This window comes from Siniperca chuatsi, linkage group LG10 (genome assembly GCF_020085105.1).
Source record: "Siniperca chuatsi isolate FFG_IHB_CAS linkage group LG10, ASM2008510v1, whole genome shotgun sequence".
In the NCBI taxonomy this organism is placed as follows: Eukaryota; Metazoa; Chordata; class Actinopteri; order Centrarchiformes; family Sinipercidae; genus Siniperca; species Siniperca chuatsi.
The window spans coordinates 25,933,019-25,956,638 of NC_058051.1; the positions used below are offsets into that span (position 1 = coordinate 25,933,019).

The following is a 23,620-nucleotide window of genomic DNA, read 5'->3' on the forward strand; positions in this document are numbered from 1 at the left end:
TGCCTTGAAACTACCTAATGCAGAAAAAGAGCTAACAGCATCCTTATCCCGACTGGATACCTGTAGATACCTTGTGTCAAAAAAGAGCTTTAGCTTCTGTGTATGTGCTGTAAGATAATGTGGAGTGACATTCGAAACATAACTGATGAAGATTATCTATGATAACCTTTAGAAGATTACAGTGTACTAAGTCATTACTCTCTTTTAAAAAGATGATTGACCAAAGTAACGTTAACAAGTGTAACTACTAATCTGACTAAAGGAAGGAACCCTTGTCTGCATTATGTTGTTATTTTAATATCTTCACTTTATTTGCCCTCTGTTTCTGGAGTTTTACACCTAGTCATTACATGGAATTACTCTCAAATATCTCAGTCACAAGGGATATTCATGCAATTGCAATAAGCTGCTGATAGACTACACTCTCTTGCATTCTTCTCTCTACCTTTTTTGTGTACGAGTGCTCAGGCACTGGAGTTGGACGTGCATGGCATAGAAAGCAGAGGCTCTGCTGGCATGTGCCTGTCCCTCGTCAATCATGGGTTGGCACAGCAGGCACAGCTGCACCTCGACACCTGTTGATGGATTCATACCAATTTAACGTTTAACACTTAGCATCTTGACTCAATTTACACCACCGGCACCCCCCTCTAGCCTTAAAATCAGCCAGAACACACTCCCCTACTGCCTGGCTGTGTCCAGGAGCTGTGGGCTGCAGCGGAAGAGGGAAGGGCTGCGGGTCGCTGTTTAGTGTAAGGGGAGTTGTTGAAAATGCCCGGGGTCCCGAAAGGATGGAGGGGACGAGGAAATAGCGGAGCAGTAAAAACCAGTGACTAGATTAAGATGGGATTTGGGACCTCAATCCACCCTGCACACAGGCACATATATTCAAGCCCCCCTACTCAGGCCCTGGTCCCTAGTGGCCACTCCAGAGGCGCAGGTTGGTTTTATTTGAAAGGTGTAAGTGGCTGTATTGGCAGCTTTGTTGTTCAGCTTGGCCTTTGAAGGTAGGTCCGAGAGATTCTTATTGAGATCCTCAGATCCTGAATCTCTAGAGAGCCTGCTGCCAGGAGTAGATGCCGGCTAATTAGGGAAACTGAAACCAGCATCATTCAGACTGAGTGAAGAGCAAGGAGGCAGAAACATGAGAGAGGAGACGAGGAGGATGTATGGATGAAGGAGGGTGGCTTCGGTGCTTAACAAATTAGGGATCTTTTGATGCATTGATTAGAGTGTGACAGGGACGTTTTCAACATGGCATTGGTACAATGTGGCAAGGAAGAGCCAATTATGAGTGCTTTTAAGAGGATCCAGGCACTAGCATGTCTCAGTCAGTGAGGCAGGGGTTATATAAAGAGGGAAAATGAGGAGAAAATGAATGAGTGTAGAAAAGGAAAAAAGCAAACAATTATCAAATAATTCATGACAGAGAGAGAGGAAGGAATCAAAGAATAAATATGTAGCATTTTGTAAATACCTCTGCCCTGCACACTGTGTGTAATAAGACAAATGGGTGGCAAGGTCTTGTTTTCACCCATCTCATGTAACCATCTGGGATTCCAGTTTCAAGAGGGCCACTACTAATCAATGCGACGCCAGGGACCACAACTTCCCCTCCCTTTCATTACGTTGCTGTTCTATCAAATTATCCACCACGGCAATTTCCTTTATAGCATGGCTTAGAGCAGGAGGCGAACACAGAAGATTCGGCTTTGTAATGAGTTACAAAGGAGAGCTGGAAATGAGTGAGAGTCTGTGTGTATACATATGCTTGTGTGTGGGTGTGCTGTTGTAGGTGCGAGTGTATGCTTAATTTCACATGATGCTGCACCTAGGGGAAGCTTTTGTAATCACAGTCACTGAGGCTTACTGATAATTCTGTATTTCTCTCTCTTTCTTTTTCTCTCCTGGACAGACTCTTCATTCCGCTACACAGGCAGTCCCGACAGCCTCCGTTCACGTGCTCCCATGATCACCCCTGATCTAGAAAGTGGTGTGAAAGTGTGGCACCTGGTGAAGAACCATGAACATGGAGACCAGAAGGAAGGAGACCGCGGAAGCAAGATGGTCTCTGAGATTTATCTGACCAGGCTGCTAGCAACCAAGGTAACATCAATATTCTCCCTTATACATTTGTGTGTCAGCACGTCTGAATTGGTATAGACATTAGCACATGCTCGGTTATCTTTTTACATTACTGCTTTCAGGCTGTGTTTTTGGGTCAAGCCTTGTCTCTCGTTGCCTATGAATTGCTAAGCTCTGTGTACTCTCCTTCTCCCAGGGTACACTACAAAAATTTGTCGACGATCTATTTGAGACGTTGTTCAGTACAGTTCACCGAGGGAGCACTCTTCCCCTCGCCATCAAGTACATGTTTGACTTCCTGGATGAGCAGGCAGACAAACATGGCATTCATGACACAGATGTCCGTCACACATGGAAAAGCAACTGGTAAGGGCTTTTTTTAAAGACACAAAAGTAATATCACAGTAGGTCCTTTTACCATGGCATAACTGCTCTAATGACAAAATGAATCTATCTCTAGTTATCTATCTAACTAACTTGCCTGATTTCAGAGAATTGACTTACCAAGTGAGATTTTGTCTCTTACTTATTCTCCTTGTCTCCATCTTCCAGCCTTCCATTGCGTTTCTGGGTGAATGTGATCAAGAACCCGCAGTTTGTGTTTGACATCCATAAGAGCAGCATCACGGACGCCTGTCTGTCTGTAGTAGCTCAGACCTTTATGGATTCTTGCTCCACTTCAGAGCACCGCCTGGGCAAAGACTCCCCATCCAATAAGCTGCTCTACGCTAAAGATATCCCCAATTACAAGAGCTGGGTAGAGAGGTAGGAGCTGATGCACTCGCTTTATACACCATTCTGATCCCCTCTGTCACATCCTTTTTGTATCCTCTTACAATAAAACTGGGATCTTTGTTGAATTGATTCATAATTCTCTTTCTTCTTGCCTACACTTCTCAACCAGATTCTGTAAAAGCCTTTTGAGAGTGACTGTTACCAGGCATGCATTGTTAGTGAAAGTGATATAATGGCTAAAAAAATGTGACTTTATAAAGAATTTAGAGCTATTACATTGACTCAGTGAGTCTCTGCTAGTGATGCCAAGTATTGCCCCTCTACTGCGTCCTCAGGTACTACGCTGACATCAACCGGCTGCCAGCCATTAGCGACCAGGACATGAATGCCTATTTGGCAGAACAGGCCAGACTCCACTCCACAGAGTTCAACATGCTCAGCGCTCTCAATGAGATCTACTCTTACGTCAGCAAGTACAGTGAGGAGGTAAATGATGATTTGCACACACGCATTGCACATACACACTTAACATGAGCACAATTGTTTGAATGCACATTCTGCAGGAATCACTAAGGTTCATGCAATTTACAAGGGCCAGTTTTGTACAAAAAATCCTGAGCAGGCACAAATAGCACAGGAGTATTTCAGAATCAGAATCAGAAATACTTTATTGATCCCCCAGGGGAAACTCTTTTGCTACAGCAGCTCACTATCACGTCAGTGCACACAGGATTTAAAAGAAAGGTTGTGGTGGGGAAAAGAAGCATCTCAATGACTGCAACTAAATAAATGAATTAAAGACAGATAACTAATAGAAAGATAGAAAATGAGAGCTATAATTATAAATCAACGCAACATATGACTATTTTATAACACCAAACAAAGCGAGGATGGGAAATTGTGTTTTTTCTAATTGAATTTGATAACATTTACCTCTGTATTCTATTGAAACATCATCCGCATCAACACCTTCTCCATCCTCTACCTGCTCTGCTCTGAGCTTCTGCTGCTCCATTCTGCTCTGCTGTCTTTCTGTCTCTCTGTTTTCCCCTCTCTCTCTCTCACTCGCCTTTTTCATTTAATGACTCCTGTTGCACTAATAGTATAAATTCCTACAAATAGGTTCTTTTATATTTTATAGTGTAACAGACAGTTTTTCTCAGATGGAGCTGAACTGTGCCCTTATTAAATGTTTTGGAATGTTATTTCATTACTGAGTATTTCTGTGCAGCATAATTTCTTTTCTGAGCTTGGTGATCTCAGATAAATCCCTCATATGAAATACATACTGAGCTCCTTCACTTGCAGATTTTACCTGGAGGGCAGTCCCAGGCACTGATTGCGTAATGAGCAGCTACCTTAGTAAATCAGCCACTAATTACAGGCAGATTGCGAGTGCAAATTGAACAAAAGGCTTGCCGCAAATTTGCCCCACACTTTAATGTACATATATCATACCCTTGGTGTTCCCACACTGTTCATAACTGGCAAAGGTTAGTGAGGTCAGCTCAGAGTCTTCAGTAGACTTCCCCAAAGCCCAGAGGTCTAGTGAGACCTGAGCTTAACAAGGCAGCGTGTCTGATCTGTAGAGTAGAAAGTGAATGTCTACAAGTTCTCAGCATGCTGCTCTGTCCTTTCGCCTGTGCTGAGTTAGAGTGGGCTATCTGTTATATAGGGCTCTCATGAGCAGAATCATAGGCAACACACACTCACACACACACACACACACACACACTGTCAGATCACAGGAAGTGTAAAAAAGGAGGGAGTGCATTTATGGAGACATTCTGCTTCTAATGTCAGCTCCTCCACTGGGAAGCATTAGCCTGACCTTTATGTTGGACCACAGTATCTCTCTCTCTCTCTCTCTCTCTCTCTCTCTCTTATTTTCTCTCTCCCTCCTTCCTGTACATTCCTTCTCTTTTTACCCATTATCCAGTCAGCTCCCCCTTTGCTCTCCATGAATCTCATACACTGCCTTTTGCTGCCTTTGCAGTTGTATCTGTCTGATGCACACATGCATAGAGACATATGCAAACACACTCATTTTGCACACATACACTCTACACATGTACCCCATCACTCTTGCAGTATCTGTTGTCTCTCAGAGTGCAGTGCGCAAAACCTCGCCTAGCACCGTTAACGGTTGTTCATTCTTACTCAGCTCTCTACAAAAGGCTGTGTGTCAGGCTAACCAGGCCAGAGCTGCAGCCTACTTAAATGGATTTGGGAGATGGCAGTGGGAGATGCACCTGCATACAGTGCTACAGATTAATAATAGATTGCTATCGGCCCAATGAGGAGGAGGAAACGCTCTGCCTTGTAGCTGCCAGCGTTTAAGAGCACTTATGCAGATGAGTGGAAGATGGTAGGTGGGCAGACAGATTCTGTGTTCTGCATCAGGACAGGCAGCAAACAAAGGTTTGGCATGCTATGCAAAAAAAAAAGAGGACAAGAATGTTGCTGACATGTTTTCCACACAACAAGCAGTCAGTTAACTTTTATGGCAAAAAAAAAGGTTGTTGAGCTACCAACCCACTGAAACCAAACCCCTCCAAACTAAAAGTGTGGTTCTGATTGACTGAAGGACATAAAGACTTTGGCACCAAAATGACATTCCCCTCACTTGCCACATGACACGCCATATAAAATATTTGAAAGCACAAAAATAAACAATAATAATAAACACTGCTATTGGTTTTTTTTACAGCAGTAGATAACTTGAGAGTTAGGTTGACAAAATGTTTGTACAAACCAGATATTCATACACACACACACACACATATATATATATATATATATATATATATATATATATATATATATATATATATATATATATATATATACACAATTGATGTATTTTCATGCCTTTGCTGACATAGCCTCTGAGTGACCTTGAGTATGAATAAGTGGCCAAAAACAATGAATGAGTAAAGGAAAATTACTATTCCTTTAGTAATCTAAAATGTGACGGTGACGACTATTAAATGGTACATTGTGGGAGACATTTTTCTCTCATATTCATTTATTATTTATCTCTTACCTCAGAATATTTGAAATTACATATTGCATAAGGGGGTTAATTAATTATTTTGTTCGAATCATCAATTATTTAGTCAAACACTGCATTCCAGTCTAGTGTAGTTTGATGTTAAATGAATGTACAGTAGCAAACAGATACACAGTAGCAAAACAGAAATCATATGTTTAAATAACAGCTGCAGCATGTGGATCTATATCAAAGGTGATAAAGAAGTGGCCCATATCGTAGTCTCCCCCCTGCTGTTTTCTATTCATATTAAAGGCCTTTGCCATGTGTGTTGGTGTCACTCTGACATACATTCATCCTGACAAGGCAAACACTAGATGAGAGAATGAAGAGGGGAGCCTGTCTAAATCCCTTTTGAACCCAACTTGACAAATGCCAAATTTACAAGAAATGGGCTCAGAAGATAAAAGAGGAAAGGCTAATACATACATTTTTCTCAATGTTGTCAAAGACAAAGGCAGTGATGTAATTCTTTACTTTTTCTTTCATGTGATGTCCATATAGAAACCTAAAAAAAACAGGCTCTACTCCATAAAGAAAATTAATTAGTTTCTATTAAATGTTATCAGATCTAATTCTATAAATGCATCATAACCAACAAGGACACAGTCACACCATGTATTTTTTATGGCTGGTATCTGACCGCAGTGTTTTCTTCTGCACAGATCACGGCGGCCCTGGAGCAGGATGAACAGGCAAGGAAGCAGCGGTTGGCCTACAAGGTGGAGCAGCTCATCTCTGCCATGTCCCTCGAGAGCTGAGAGCGACCCCTACTGAAAGAGAGAGAGAACCAGAGAGACAGGACCACAATCTCTACAGGACCTCCCAAAAAAGGTCCCGCATTACTTACCTCTCATCATGGGAGCTAGAACCATGAACCAGACCTGGGACCTCTCTGTATCCCCAGCCAGACAGACACACAACTGCTTTAGTTTGTTATTCTCCCACTTCCTTCCATGATGGCACCAGCTAAGGGCCCACAGACTAAGATAGAGGCCCTGCAGCTGGAGCTGATAATGGCATAAGGAAGGAACATCAGCAGAGAAGGCAACAACATTGCTTGTATTTATTTTTTTTGGTTGGTTCTTTTTCTCAAAGGATATTTTCTCTCGGTTTGACAGGAAATTGTATGTTGTGTGGGTGTGCATGAGTGTGTGTTTGTGTCATACTGAAGAAGACTCCTGAAGGACTGTGAGATCAAATGGAGAAACAGATTTATTCTCTACTCGGTTAAAAAAAAAAAAAAAGGCGAGAAGCAGAAGAGCAGATCTCATGTTGGACAGCTGAGTTTGCATTCAGATTTCTCAGATTTTATTTTTGTACTTGTACATTTGAATATTATCAGTTGCAGTTGAAATATCCACCCAGGATCCCATAAGTGTTGTTGTATAAAGACATAAAGAGTGTAACACTACATCAGGGTAGTGTGGTAGTAAAACAGGCCATGGTCCATGTCTTCTCTCACTCCTTTCCTGCTCGGACTGATGCTTCACATGACATGGACAAAACCTCTGCTCTTTATTCAATCTGAAGTGTACAGGAAAATATGAAACTTGTGCTCATCATCTAAGAGTCAATGGAACTCCACTCGTGGTGGTCACAGTTCAGCCAGCATGCTTGCACCTAAACTGAGGATGACGGAGATGAAGTCTATAGTGTATTTAGGAGATGACCTTAAATCAGCATCACTCTGGTGTCCAAGGCTTCTTTCAGCAGTTCATCTGTGTATGTACCGCTTGATACTTGCCAATCAGTGTATGTGAATGTACAAATGTTTTTTTATTTGTTTGATTGTTTGTATGACTATTTGAGTTTTGCAAACAGAAAGGGGCTCAGTTGAACTGAGCCCCATAGATATTTGCAGTAGCTCGTCAAGTGAACAACTCCATTTGTCTGTCCTGGCCCCAGCCCATCCAACTGCTTCCCAAACATTATTTACCCTAAATCACTTTTCTGCTAGAGGAGAGTGTGTATCGTCACTTCTGTGACGCCGCTGCTCATACAGCACACTATGTACAGCTAACAGTTAGTAGAGACCAGACAAGAGCAATTGGTGTCTGTAGGCTAAAACTACCATTATATAACCAGTTTGTATCTCTTTGGGAACATGATCAACTTTATGTGTACTTTGCATGCATGCTTTCACACATCAGAAGTGTTCTAAGGGTCCATCTTTGATTTTATCAATTGTCAATAAGTCATGCCAGCTCTAGTTGGCCAGTTGAGATGTTAGCTGATGGGAGATCTTACCCGACCACCACCCATGTCCTCGCACAGACAATAAGAAGCCTAGCCGCGTGGGTCTAGTTTGACCAAGTGCCAAAAGATCCTGTTGTTTCAAATTGTTCACTAATGTGTCAAAAATCGGTTTATGCTTTACAGAGGGAGCAAAGCTCTCATATTGGAGTGTAGAGCCGGTTAAAGTTGAAGTTTTCAGAACTGGAATGGTGAGGTTTAGAACTCATGAAAGGTACGAAACATAAGCAGGAGATTTGGGAATGAGAACAAAATGCGGAAGAAAAAAAAACCAGACAAAAAACGAGCATGTTTCATGTTATGTGGATGCGTCTCCTGACTTAAACCAAAACATCACAAGCTAAAAGGCTGACGTAACCCTCCAACCTTCTAGCTGGATGACAACAAACTGTAGATTCCGTCCTCTGGATAGGTGATTTCATTTTCTTCCGAGATATATGTTTGCTTGTTGTTTACATCAAGTACTTGAAAATAGGTAGTATTAAAGGTTTGCACAGTATACTGCAATTGTGTGTGTTGAGAGCATGACAAACACCAGTAGTGGGTGAAAGGTGCTTCTTTTCTCTGTGGCCTTAGATACCCACCTGCTTAGTGTTCCTGATCTTATTAGTCCTCGACTCGGGCACAGTCCTTTCCGTGCTTACGGAGCCCAGTGGTTTTTCAGTGATACCTGGCCCTGGCACTCTGCTGAGAACTGTCTTAGCGAGATAAAGTAAAAGGAAAGGTGAAGAGGGTACGGCCTGGCTCAGGCAGACATCGCCTCGCTCAGCACTCGGCTTGCCTGAGCTGTTTGAAGAGAAGTGTCGAGAAATGAGGAGCGAGAGAGAGGTAGAAAGAGAGAGAACCCCTTTAGCTCTAGTTTCCTGCTCTAGCTTTGAAGCAGCTCTTTGATCTGAGTCAGTTGTGTGCACAGTGTGATCAGGAGATGGAAAGAAAAAAAACATCAAACTAACAGGCAAGAAAAAAATGTAGGATGAGGTGATGATTGACATGTTATTAGTAGCCGTGTTTCCATCAACGTATTTTTATGCGCATTTTGAAGTATCGCATTAGAAAAGGTTGATGGAAATGGTAAAATTCAACAAAACTTCCTCAATTTTGCAAAAAAAGTTTTTACGCTCGCTTGAGGTGGGGTTTTTTTCCTTTTTCGAAAGAGTTAATGCGCTTAATGGGAAATGGAAACACCTTTACGTAGCCTAGTTTATTCACTCCAAACCAGTTGATGGAAATGCGCCTAATTCGCATTTTTGTTTTTGCAACATTTCAAAAGTTGGCTTCAAATTCGCTTGACAATTAGATGGAAACACGACTACTGTGTCCGGCCAGTGGGGGCAGGAGTGGGAAAGAGTACTTGTAATTTTTTTCCCTCATCTGAAAAAGCACCTTCTCACTCCCCAACTCACTATTAAACATCTATTGGTACACAATGGTGCACATATACAGTACATACACAACATAAAGCTTCTTCCTTTTGATTAAGGTGTCTTCCCAATTTCAGCAAATAGAATTGTATCCTCCTCATACCTCACATTGCTTGTATGGAGTAATGCTTTTTATCATTTTAATAGGACCTAAATGCCTTTTCCTTTTTGCAAGGGATGAAATGTATGTTTATTAGAGTCTTTCCAACTCTTAGATGAGCGCCCCTGTATTCAGAATTGTGACGAACGTAATCAGAGGCACCCAAATTGGCTGTGAGTGGCTTTGATTTTTCTCTCAGAGATAATTTATATCAGGATGTTTTCTTTTGTCTTGTGTGAGATTTTTGCATGCATTTTAAATCATGCTTTAGTTCTGCCTGGTATTCCATATCGATCCACACCGTCATTAGTCTTAACTGCAATTTCATCCCTGAAAGCCAATTTGTACACGTCTTAAATCACATCTGAATGCACCTTTTTTGTGAAAGAGATTTTTTTTTTGTTACTAGATATAGCTTGTTTCCATGGTGTACACTCATTTCTGGGAAAAATTGTATTCACTTTGAACTGAGAAGAGAAAAGTTTGTTTACTCTTTCTGCAGCGCAGAATCCCATTTGACTGCCAGTTGTGTGAGATATGGATAGATGCTCACAAACACAACCTCATTTCAGCTCAAGCTGATTGCTAATTGAAGATGCTTTGTGCACTTTTTTGCTCTCAGTATAACGTGTTGCCGAAGAGATGGTGTTGTGGTTTTGACTGGCACGTGTCATTCCTTATACAAAACAAAGCATTTAATCAGCTTTTTTATTTTATTTATTTTTTACTTTAGGGCATCAGACAGAGGAAATTAAATCCAGATCAATGTATTACTCTCAAGTCAAAATATCACCAAGTATAAAATGAGTATCCTTCCATTTTAAACACATTGTAAACAAACCCTTTGTAGACACTGGAGTTCTGTAAAATAGTAATTACTGGCAATGATGATGATGATGATGATGATGATGATGATAATAATAATGGCTGTCTGTTCTTCTTGTTTTATAAAAGTGTTGTGAAAATTGTAAGAAACTTAAAGTATTTAAAAAAGGTTGTTCTCTTGTTTTTTTTATTTGCTTTGGTTTTGTTATGATAATATATTATTGTGTACCTATTGTAAATATGAAGCACACCTATTTTGCAAGCCAAGGATTCACTTTGTACTGTTGTTATATACAAATAAACTTTGCTGGTTAAAAATTGCATAGAGCTGAAATCTGTATTTGTGTCTTTTTGTTGAGCGACTTCCCAGTTTAGGCAAATAGAGAAGAGGTAATCATAAATTCCCCCCGGAACTACAGTTCCCATAATGCTTTGGAGGATGTAAACAGGTATTGTATTGCCATAGATTCAGTACATTACACATGGGCTATAACTTAAACCCTGTTTTTTGCCTACATTTTAGCAACATTAAAAGAATGCCGAATTAGTTATTAGCAGTTATTGGTTGCAATGTCACTGGATTACTTCAATACTGAGGAAAACCTAAAAAATTTGGTGATTCTTAGGTCTTTTTTCAACGATTTCTAAGCTCATTTCTGGACATTTATACGCGACGGACATCGGAGATAATGATATCCCCGGAAAGTCTAAGTCACACTTAATAGAAAAATGTGTGTATTATATATGTCTGTTCGGATTTGATTCAGTTGGGACTCCGTGAAGGAGTACGGGTTGCCGCAGCTTGCGACGCTAAGGGTTTTAAAGTAGTTTAAAAGCTTCCATGAGCTGTGTGCCACTGCTGCTGCTGTCCTGACTGTGTTGATGAGCGGGCCAAACCAGACTAACTGACCTGCTGTTTTCAGAACACTGGCACACACCTGGCCCTTTCACCTCTCGCAGTAGTATATACTTATATTTCCCGGAGTTACAACCCCCCCGAAATCCTCAAAAAGCTCCCCGGACTTTTGGCTTCACTCCCGAAAACTATCACAAAAATCATAGTCCACGTCGGCACCAATGACACCGCGAGTCAGCAATCCGAGCTGACGAAAGCAGACTTTATCCGCCTCTTTGACCTGATCAGCAGCAGTGGAAAGCATGCTTTCATTTCGGGTCCAGTTCCTACACTGGGTCGTGGAATATGCTGTTTTAGCAGGATCCTCAGCCTTCATACCTGGCTCCAGTCTGTCTGCAGTACCCATGACATCTGTTTTATTCACAATTTTAACTTATTTTGGGATCGGTCTTCACCCAAACAAGTCAGGAAGCGGCATGCAGGCGCCTGTACTGTCCTCCTCACGTCAGTGACTATTTACATCACCTGTCTCCCCTCGCTCTTCTTCTTTCTCTTCTCTGCCCACCAAAAACAGCCACGCACCCTCTGCTGTCACTAACTCCCCCTTGTGGACTGATTATAGTGCTGCTATTTGGAGCCCGGATCCTTCTAGCGCTACTTTTAAAATCCCTGTGGTAATTTCGCACAGGTCCTTAATACGTAACAGACACAGCCGACACAGCAATAATAATAACTTAATAAAGATCAGAACCCTACCTCCAGTCTCAACTTCAGCTCTAACCCAGCACATACTTTTTAAGATGGCTCTTCTCAATGTAAGATCCCTCTCTAACAAAACGTTTATTTTAAATTATTTTAACTCTTCTACTGATTTAGATTTTATGTTTTTTAACAGAATCCTGGTTACTTCCTGGTGATCACAGTCAGCTGGCTGAATTGTGCCCTCCTGATTTTGACTGCTTTAGCCGCCCTAGGGTTTGTGGTCGAGGTGGCAGCCTTGCTACTGTCTATAGGAAGCATTTAATATGTAACCTCATAGCTTGCAATGATTTTTCTTCCTTTGAAGTGCTCATGTTTAAACTTGGTGGCCCCCTCCCGGTCATATTTGCTATTATTTATCGCGCCCCCCCAAACCAGCTGGCTCCTTCTTGTTGGAATTCCCAGAATTTTTATCCAGTCTTGTTTTAAAATATGATAGAATTGTTCTTTGTGATGATTTTAATATTCATGTTGATGACTCCTCTAATGTCCTTACTGCTGACTTTTTAAATATCACTAACTCAACTTAACTTTCAACAACATGTGTCTGGCCAAACTCATTTCTGTGGCCCCTCTTTAGACTTAATCTTTAGTCTGGGTCTGAGAATACCATCTGTGGAAATCAGGGACATGTTCGTATCTGATCACCTATGCATTGTTTTTAACTGTGAATTACAGGCTGCTACTGTCACACGTGTCCTTAATGAGCATACTGCCTCTAAATTTTGTACACTGTTCAATTCTCCTGGCAGTGTGTTTCCCGATTCCTCCATCAACAATATGGTTGATTCTTTTAACTACCTGTGTTCAACCTTAGATCTCATAGCTCCTCTGAAAAATAGATCAAACTCAAAGACTAGAAAACAGCCATGGTTAAATTAAGTATTTGAAGCTGTAAAAGGAAATGCAGAAGAGCAGAACGCAGATGGAAGAAATCAGGTCTCCAGGTCCACTTTGTGGCTATGAAAGAGTTATTACTCTTTTATAATGGGATAGTGATAGATGCAAGAACATGCCATTTCTCTGCACTTATTTCTGCCCATCAGCACAACCCCAGATTCCTATTTAAGACTGTGGATCAGTTAGTTAACCCAGCCTCTCCTTGTGCCCCTGCTGATTGTGATGATGATTGTGAAAAGTTTCTTTTGCACTTTTGCTGGAAATCCTGCCTTTTTAGATGTGGATCACCCGCTCAGGGATTCTTTGAGTAATTTTTCAGCTATTACTCTGCCTGAACTCACATACATCATGTCTCTTATGAGAGTATCCTCGAGCCCTCTGGACATAATCCCAACTAGGTTTTTATTGGAAGTAATGGATTGTATTGCTCCTCATTTGCTGTCTGTTTGTGTCCAACCAGTCCTAAAAAAACCTGGGCTTTATCCCACCCTCCTGGATAACTATCGTCAGATCTCCAAACTGCCTTTTATTTCCAAGGTTCTCAAAAAAATTGTTTCTAAGCAGCTTCATGCTGCTGTGGAAAACAATAATACCTTTGAAAAGTTCCAATCTGGCTTTCGTCAGCACCACAGCACTGAGACAGCCCTTCTCAAAGTCACTAATGAGCTTTTAATGAATGCCAACGCAGGCATGTGTTCAATTCTTGTGCTGTTGGACTTAAGTGCTACCTTTGACACTACTGATGGCACTACATAGCATTATTTTAGATAGACTGAGGCACTGGGTCGGTGTATCTGGCACTGCACTAGACTGGCATCTTATTTGTCCAATAGGAAATTCTGTGTGAAGCCATTAATAACTTCATGTCGTCGTTTTCCCAAATCAATTATGGTGTGCCTCATCTGTAGACATGGGATTTGGTTTCATTGTTATGTGAATGATACACAGTTGTACCTCCCTGTCAAGCCCACTGACCTTAGTGTGCCACGTTCTCTGCAGGACTGCCTGTCGATACAAAACTGGATGTCGATCCATTTTCTTCAGCTCAACTCAAGTAAAACAGAAATCCTTATTATTGGGCCCCGACACATCACAAAACAAACCATCTACTGGCTACCTGTCACAATTTATCAAGCCTGTTGCAAGAAATCTTGGTCTCCTTTTTGATAGCAATTTATGTTTTGAGCAACATATCACTAAGCTTGTCCAATCATGTTTTTATCACCTCAGAAATCTTAGTGATGCAGAAACTGTTGTACGTGCTTTAATCTCCTCATGCCCTGATTATTGTAACAGCCTGTTCACTTGTCTTAATCAAAAAACTTTACAGAACTCAGCAGCTAGGCTTTCAACCAGGACCAAGAGGTTCGACCACATCACACCTGTTTTAGCCTCTTTACATTGGCTCCCTGTTTGTTTTAGGATTGATTTTAAGATCTTATTGATTACTTTTAAGGCTCTTCATGGCCTGGCTCCAGACTATATTTTAGACCTTGTAATCCCTTATGAACCTTCACGTAGTTTGAGATCATCAGGCAGGGGTCTTCTGTCTGTTCCTGAGTCCAGGATGAAAACTAAGGGGGACAGAGCTCTGAAACAACCTGCCCGAAGAAATTAGGTTATCTGAGTCATTGTCTTCTTTTAAGTCTCTTCTGAAAACGCATTTTTATCGGAAAGCATATCCTGATCTTACCTGAGCTGTCTGTTTATTTTATTGGTTTTTATGTATTTTATCATTCACTGTGGCATTTTATTTCTCTCTCTGATGCACTTTGAACTTTGTTTTAATAAGTGCTCTATAAATAAAGTTTATTATTATTATATTTGTCTCACGTCTCTCCATCCCCACCTCCCTCAACTCTCCAATGCCGCCTCACAGTTTAAAAATCTGTGTCCTAAGGTCCCAAACTCCTACAGTATGTGGGTAACAAAGAGACACAGGCCATCTCTCACTCCCATCCCCTGTAGCTCTGGGTTCATCCTGACTGAGATCCTGCATTTCCCTCTCACTTCCTGGCTAGCGGCTAACAGAATAACCCATGGCTGTAACATGCTCAATTGCGGTCGTTTGTCTTCATGCAAGTCTGTTAGCTCAGACTGGGCTCAGCTTCTCTGTGCCACTGCAGGGGCTGCAATCACATTAGGTTGCTAATGGAGGTGTGGGTCAGTGTGTTTAGCTGGAATGAAATGGCCCCTGAGGTCAGTGATTCCACAGAGGACAACTGTGGATGACCATTGAGGCACAAGCACATAGTTTTTTATAACTGTCCACTTTTTGGTTGCACCTGTCTTTTATTACAGAGTAAGCAGCAGAAAAAAGTGTGGGCAGAGAGAGAAGGTTTAGGTGCTCATGTAAGTAAATTCCTTGAGCAAAACACTGCATCTCTACCAGCTTATTCTGTAATAGCAATCACATTGTTGTGATTGTTGGCTGTTTTCATTATCCCCACTGTGAGAAAAGAAATTCTGGCAACCATACCACCATTTTGCTCCACACGAACACCTAACAGTGTCATACCTGTGGCAAATCAGATTTAACTGATTATAGATAGACAGACAGAGGAGTGGTCATCCTTCTACATGACACAAATGAAAAGGTGTAGTCTGACCAAGCTTACTGAGGTAGAGTAGTGGTGTAAACAATGCTTCTCAGCTTCCTGGTGCAGCCAGTGTATCGAGCAATATGTATTCTATAAATTGAGTCCCTTGGCCACCCCTGCTCCTGTATTTTCTCTAGGGAAGGTCTAATCCCCGCTGTTTCTAATCCTGTACTGCTGAGACCAATTCAAATCCACGCAGGACTTAACGCCCTGTAATGCCTTTACAAGTAGTTGCATAAAGCTGACATCCCATTCGTTCTGGGTAGGATTCTCAGCCTGGATTACAAGGCAAATTCTGAAATAATTAATGTGAGTTGGCAAAAGAGGATGCCAGGGGTGATTTCAGCCCCATTTCGAAGAATGGTTGGGTATTAATTTCACAATGAAACAATCCCTGACATCTTGTTGGACCTCATTGTTTCTCATTCTGATCCTGATGGTTGTTACATTTCTTTGTTTTCCCTTTGCCACAGTTTGAGGTCATCTTGAGGCAAATGAGGCAAACCACTGCATCAGGGATTTGTAGCTCACACCTGTCACTTTGTAGCAATGTATTTGATTATGAAGAAAAGTTTCGATTTACCACATTTTGCAGTGTTGACAGAGTTGTACTTCCAAAGCCAAAAAGCACTCATACTGTAGGTTAGATTTATTGGCGACAACTCCGAGTGTCCTTGAGCAAACGCCCCAAGCTGCTTCTGATGAGTGCATGGAACAATGTGGTATGGTGCTTCACACCACACTGTATACCTGCGCTCCATTTATCATAATGCATTTCAGTCATAGGCTGTATCTTAAAGATTCTTTCTCAGAATCAGCTACTGGTGATATTTTTTTAATAGTTTATGACAACAATAGGGGTCTATGGCACAAAGGAATAAGCTATAACAGGCTTTGGATACACAGGCAATATTTGTTAGTATAATCAATTCTTGTTGATTTTAGTCTTTTCATTGGGTTTGTTGACAATAATAAATATATAGAATATCACCAGACTTATCCTTTAACAATGTTTGACTTTGATATTTCATGATTCTATAGTACATTCTTAAAGAGTAAAATACAAGTGAATCAAGTCTTTGTACAATATGGATGCTATGTTGTTGAATTTACATGTTTTCAATAAAGAAAAAATACAAATTGTTCAAAATTATAATTATCATACATACCATGATAAATCAGGCTTGGATTTGGTCAAGCAGGTGTGTATTAGCCAAAAACCTCTGGCTGGAGATCATAAACCCAACTTGTATATATTTTGAAAAGCAGGTATATTTCCTACTTAAAAGACACCATCCTGATTACTTACATCACTTTAATGCTGTTGTAAAATGCAATTATAGTGTATGCTACATTATATGTAATGAGGTTGGAATGATTAATGTCATCTTAAAGTGTTTGGTAAACTTAATTAATTAATTCATAACAAAAATTAATTTGAGGTAACTGATTGGAGATGATGAAGGAAATGAGTGACCAGAAATGAGAAGAAGAGAGGGGCGATACAGTCCAAGACACATTGCAGGAGAAAGTGAAAGTAAAGAGAGAAAGGCCACTTTTGACAGAGAGAAGACATAAGAAGCAGCACCGAGGCTGAACAGAACACAAGAAAGAGATGCAGGTGGTGGTGGAAGTTGAACAGAGGGAAATTGTGAACAAATGTGAATCCAGGTGTCTAAGCTGTCAGCACAGGCTCTATTTATAGTCTGGCTTCCCGCTGTTGGAGCTGTCATTCTCAGTGTGCTCTGCAGCCTGTCTCGCCTGCCGCCCGCTAGCCTCTCTCTCATTAGAACTCCACAGCACAACACACGCCGGCCACGTCAGTGGGCGCTCTGCATAATTCACAGGTCAGAAACTCATTCAGCAGTATGTTTTAGCCTCTCCCACACACACACAGGCACAAGTCACACATACAGTAAATGAAAATTATAATTAGGAATTATACAAACATATATGTTCAAAAAGGGAAACGGCACAGCTATTAATTAACTGCTTCTCTCATGCATAGGTGTATAGAAAGTTTCCCTCTGACATTTGCTGACAACAAGTTCTTCCACTTTTCTGAGCACTGTGAGTGTCCCTATCAGCAGGCGAGGCTGATGATCAGTGTCTTTCTCTGGACGCAACTTGTTCCTGCTCCCTGAGATGGTAATGAGGCTCTCCCAGCAGGCCCGCTGACAGCCTCCTGTTGTGTGGCCTCATCTCTTTTAGCACCGCACAGCAAAAACAAAGAGGTGGGTGGGTGGTGTCCACTCGACCCAGTGCCCCCAGTCCACCCATACCAACTGTGCTTCCAAAAAGTGCAGGCGTAAGTATTTTTCAGCTATGCAAATGCACAGGGACATTAAAATACACAAGTGCACCCAGGAACAGGGTTGTGTTATGAATATGAAGTCACAGAACACACATAATTTGATTTTATGCGTGCGTCTGTGCACCCTGTGTACCCACACACACTACATACACACAGTGACACACAACTACCCTGCTGCTTTCAGGCGCAGGGTGCAGGTGAGAAACGCCTGCCAAATTTCCCTAGCTGGAGCACTCGTTTGCATATGCAGATGTTAATTACCACTGGAGCTTGTATGGGCCAATCAGCAGGCTGCTGGAACAGCTTGTGCATTTCTCTCTCCCCCCAAAGGTCTCCGTTTCCACAGTTACTCCCCTGGCTGATAATAAAGATAATCACCTCCGATTTCCTTCATGGCTCATTTTCTCCTGCTCGCTTCTGAAAGGCCAGAGCGGCGCTGTCTGATTTTCCACGCTGAGCTCTTATCAGCGCGCCAGGGCCGAGGACTGGGGCGGGGGCCAAGTCGACACACCACCTGCCACACACTCACCAGAGGGGACAGATTCGTTCAGTCAGGGTCTCAGATATGGAGGGGTAATGAGTGCGAGATTATCCACCCGGTATAGTGTAATTGTGGTTGGAATAAAAGCCTGGATGAGAGCAAGGTCAGATCAGATGAGCTCAGGTGATTGTTGTTATCACACAGACTGACAGGGTTGAGCCTGGCCTGTTCAGTTAGAATGAAAGCTGGTTTTCAAAAACCTTGAGTCCACTAAATCAATAGATAATATCCATGAAATATTTTCAGAATGGTTGATTCTAAGCCCTTCATGGTAGTTAGTACACCCTATTTCCATGATTCATGTTAATTTGTCATTACAAAGCAACATGTTTAAATTTTTACACTACTCTTAATCCATAATCTGTTGTCATTAAACATGGCCTTTTGCCCACTGTATATCCATTTGATTCCTCTTAAAACAAGCCATCTGTTATGGGCCCATACAATAGATCCAATTTCCACTCAGTGTCTCTCTCTCTGCCACCCCCCTTCTTTCTGTCTCCGTCCTCGTGCTCCCTTGAATCCATTGTCCAGATAGAAACGTGCCTGGGTTAGCAAGGGCTCCCTTTCAGCACACTTCTTTGAGAATTATTTAAGGCTTAGGAGTTTCTGCGAAATGAATATTTGATGTGGAGGACCTGAGCGTCTCCCGAAGAGCCCAGAGCAACACTTCAGAGAACAACTGGGGTGAGGTGTATAGCTCCCTGCTTCAAAACACACACACACACACACACACCACCTCATCCCCTTATCACCATACCAAAAAAACACTCCAGACGTTTTATGGTGGTTTATTGAATGAAAAGGTCTGCATCGTAAAGTCTGGAGGCTATCTGATCTGATCTTGGATGCATGTTGTCTGTGACTATTCTTTTATTTGCCATCTTCTTTTACCCATTGGCTTAGTTTAATTTTCTTCAAGGTCCCTCACAATACTATGGGTGATATTTTTTCTTTCTGGAATGCACTGCTCATGTTCTTATATTTTCCTCTGGCTCTCATCTCTACCTCAATTTATGACACGTTGACAGGTTCATGGCATGGCATTAGTCAACTTCATGTGTTTTCTATGGCAAAAATTGGGGAAATGTAAAACAAGAGGATGTCTTTAGTTTTTTTCTGTTGCCACAAGAGTGCAGAGTTGAGTCATTCAGAAATCTTGTTGCCCTTTGTGACAGGCATGAGATGGTTTTAAAAGCCTGGTCCTGTAGTGCCATCTCATGGTTTGTTATGTGAAATAGCTTTGTGGTAAAAATTTCCTTGTAAAATGAAGTACAGGAAAAGTCTAAACAGAAATAAAACCACTCAGACTGTTTTGAAATGTTAATTTCATGTAAACAACAGTTCAATAAGAGTCATTTAAAAAATAGGCCTAATCCTTCATATTGTGGTAAAACAAATTAATAATTAATAATAATGTTTAACATCTGTTTAAACAAAGTTGTATTTGAACTTGATGTAGATTTTAATGTGGCCCCTAGAGACTATAATATCAGTAAATACCGAACATTGGCAAAAATGTTATAACTGGCTAGAATTACCAAGTTTTATACTGAAAGACCACTGTTACTGCCGGCAGTTTGACTTATGTGAAAGTACTCCAGAGATGAATCGAACAGATACATGTAATGAGAGCCATCTGGGCAGCCAGCTTTCTAATGAATTAATCCCACAGACTTTATCTGGCCATGTGCTGCCAGAACACACACAGTTTATTATGTACTTACAGGATGCCAGTACTATAGTGGGTTGCTCTTGTCTGGTATCATACAAACAGCAGCATTTCATTTTCCGTGCTCCCTCTTTGTTGTGATGGATAAAAGAACAGTCCTGAAAGTTAACCATGTCAGGATATTTATTTGACATAAAAACAAGGACTGTTTAAATAGTGCTGGTGAAAATGATATGGTGACATTTCTTGTCCTTGTTCTTCTCCCTCTTTGTTTCCTTTTTTCCCCCTCGCTGTTGTGGCAAATAAACATCAGAATAGTTATATAACTTGGACATTAAGGAATTTTAAATAATTGCTCAATATACTTGCATAAACTGGAATTACAAGTCAGAAGTATGTGGCAGTGAACTATGAGTTGTGAAATGCCTTTTGAAGTACTTAATGCTTTGGTGTCATTCTCTGCAAGTGGGCTTTCTTCTGCACCAATATTCATAGACCCATAATAGATACACTCAAAGAAAATCTGGATCGGGGATTTAAAGATCCTGGGGTTATGAATGAGAATCTCTGAGCACTCCCAACCTTCACAGCCCTCTCAACCTTGAGCATAAATCACTTCAAGATGTCTACCGAGCCACCCAATCAGAGCCAATTAGGGCTAGTTACAGGCATGTAGAGTTTGCCCTTTTCAAAAAAACAAGGGAAAGGACATGAGGAAGCTGGGGACAAAGAGGAGACTCAAAGGGAGGTTGTGGAGCGAGAAAGAGAGACAGAGAGAGAGAAAGGGGGGATGTGTGTGAGAGGACACTGAGTTTTGTTATTAACATGCTCTCTCAGTCTGGATTTTCCAAAAAGTGTTGCAATTGTTGCTATGTTTACTAACTTTCCTTGCTTTGTTCTGCATCTAATCATATGTGTCCAAGACTGAGTATGCTTGACTGTCTGCTCATGCACACAGTACGTGCATGCGTTGTGCGTTAGGCTGGGTCAGCTGGTACCATGGGACTGATTTTATGAACAATAGCAGTAGGTTTCCTCCAGAGGGGAGTGCTAAAGAAGAACATCTGTATGGCATCAAGGCAATGGAGAGAATGAAGGAGAGTTAAAGGTGGGAGGAGAAGGAAATGGAGGATTCTTGGCATTGGACTCTGTGTTTTGGAAAATACAACAACGCAGACTCTCAATCAATAAAGCAAGCAGGTCATGCATATTGGAACTACATGAATAAGAGAGGGAACATTTCTCCAACTCTACACAAGATTATCGAGACTGACTGAATTTGTGGCTTCAGGTGCGGCTTCTTTCTTTTTATTCTTTTTCTTTTTGTTTAATGGGTAAAGTGGGATGAAGTTCTTAACTTATTGCCTGGGCCGAAATGCTCTAACTGATCCCAGTACCATCGATTTCCTCTTATCAAAGTATATCTTCATTGTTCACACGTTTGAGCTACCCCAGACCTGAGAGTGTGGGATATGCTCTACACTGAACAACTCTCCAGAGAATTCTGCAGAGGTCTGGCAGCTGTGTTACACCATGTTGTTGCCTCCATTTTGTCTTCCTGTGTTGCTCTTTCCACCCAGCTTCCTTGGTGAGAAACTGGACTCTGGTGCTGCCCCGCCATTACGGTGCGGAAACACTTGGCCAGGTCTGTCTCATTTCACACGGCCTTACAGACACGGAAGGAAGGGCATCATGGTAGCACAAGCAACAGGGTTAAGGGTGAATATAAATACATTTCCATGTTTGTCTTTCAGTGGTTTGGGGTCATCGCTGGGTCTGTCTGCACACTTCTGGACACAGGGCAGGGTGGATGCCTGGCTGTTAAGACACATCATGCACAAGGAGAATGGCAGGAAACAGAAGAGGAATTTATATGCGGGAATGGCAATAGATGGGTAGGTCAACAGGATGTTGAGGGAGGAGAGGAGCCCATCAGACTGAATGGAGAAGCACCAGCATTGTCATCACCTTTCCTCCACCCCGTTGGTCAAATCATTACTGATGTCTGTGCCTGGGAAGTCTCTCCAAACTGAGTTACTCTGCATTCACCCTCCTAATCCTCCTAAAAAGAGGAAAGCCTCTCAACTTCCAGAATGTGTGTTGATAGTTTTATCTTAACAAACTTTAACAAAATTTATTGTGGCACTGCACATGTCCCATCCTGGCCACCAGGACTATTTTTGGGAACAGTAACAATTTAGCCACATGATCTCTCTTGCAATGTTCTCAAATTCATGCATTTTAGCAAAATGTGAGCTTTTAATGTAACCAATATTACCTCCATATTTATACCTGTTTGCCTATAAAGTCACATGTCAGTCATGCTCCTATAATAGCTTCATCCAGCTGGCTCTAAGACTCAAAAAATACCAAAACCTCTTTTAAAAAAAAGCCAAACATTATCCTGAGGGTCAGATTCTTTCTTACCATGTGCTGATCCTCGTGATATCCTGGCAGTGTCCCCCTCACTGCACAGATATTCTTTGTGCATTTAAACTAAAATAAGTCAAATGTTAAGATAGGGCGGGTAACTACAGGGGGGAGAAGGAAGGGAGAAAGAGATATAAGTTAAATCCGCCAGAAATACTCCCCTGCCAGGCTTAGCTAATCAGGATTCTTCAGCTGTAATCAGACACATGCTTCGCATTCAAATACATGTTAACTGTACTGTGCAAAGATAATCTTCCACAAATGAATATCATGCCAGAGGAGAAGTTGGAAGATGGATTTGAAAACATGGTGAATATGTCCACATATTTATATTACCCTGGCCTATTACTTTTAATCAGGTTTTCACTGCATCATGTTGCATTGTTTTCCTTTATTTCTGTTTGAGCAGTTTAAGGGTTAATCCACTGTGTTACACCCCTTCAAAAATGATTTTCTAATAGTGTGATAATGAGACAAAATTACTGCCAAAGATTGGCAATTGGATTTGATTCCCACCAGACCTATTTTAAATACTATTATACCAACTTTCTTTATGTTTGTTTCCACTTCTTTTGAGATGAAAAGATAAGGATATTTCTATGTAAAAGTGTGAAGTATTTTTTGTCTTTTATTAAATTAAATGAATAATTTCTAACGTCACATAACACGATCAATCACTCATTTATTAATGACCACACACGACGAGGTCAATGGAATTTGCTTTCTGTACAGCATGGTAGGTAAGCTCAATTCAGCAGTGTCAGTAACATCTAACATAGTCAAACAGTGTCTTGACTCTCAATTTGTTGTGCTGTTTTTGTTTGCCAGAGTGTTAGATCTTTCTCCTGTTAAAATAGTGTCACTAATCCCAGCATATAAATCTGCAAAAGCGGATGTAAATCCCTAAAAGTCGAACTGACTCCCAGCGAGCATGTTCAAAAATTCTGGAGTTTTGTAATATTGCTTATAATGTGTACGTGCAAATATTATGTACAAAGTAGTTATTACAAATATTCAAATTTTGAACTTAAACTTTAAAGTCTTTTCACTTTTTAATGACAGTTTAAACATTCA

General features: G+C 41.2%; 1 protein-coding gene and 1 long non-coding RNA gene across 4 annotated transcripts in view; both read left to right on the top strand.

The window, feature by feature from the left end:
• Positions 1-10,795, top strand: part of plxna2 (plexin A2) — a 164,930-nt gene extending 154,135 nt beyond the window's left edge. For all 3 annotated transcript variants that reach the window (XM_044212704.1, XM_044212706.1, XM_044212705.1), the window contains exons 28-32: positions 1,916-2,106; positions 2,282-2,451; positions 2,638-2,850; positions 3,156-3,306; positions 6,538-10,795. In XM_044212704.1, coding sequence (XP_044068639.1) covers positions 1,916-2,106; positions 2,282-2,451; positions 2,638-2,850; positions 3,156-3,306; positions 6,538-6,633 — 821 coding nt within the window. In that variant the 3' untranslated portion in view covers positions 6,634-10,795. The remainder of the gene's footprint in view (positions 1-1,915; positions 2,107-2,281; positions 2,452-2,637; positions 2,851-3,155; positions 3,307-6,537) is intronic.
• A 10,037-nt stretch (positions 10,796-20,832) lies between these two features.
• Positions 20,833-23,172, top strand: LOC122883683. The gene is made up of 3 exons (XR_006379684.1): positions 20,833-21,407; positions 21,697-21,761; positions 21,871-23,172. It is a non-coding gene; the product is annotated as an uncharacterized LOC122883683 (long non-coding RNA).
• The last annotated feature ends 448 nt before the right edge of the window (positions 23,173-23,620 follow it).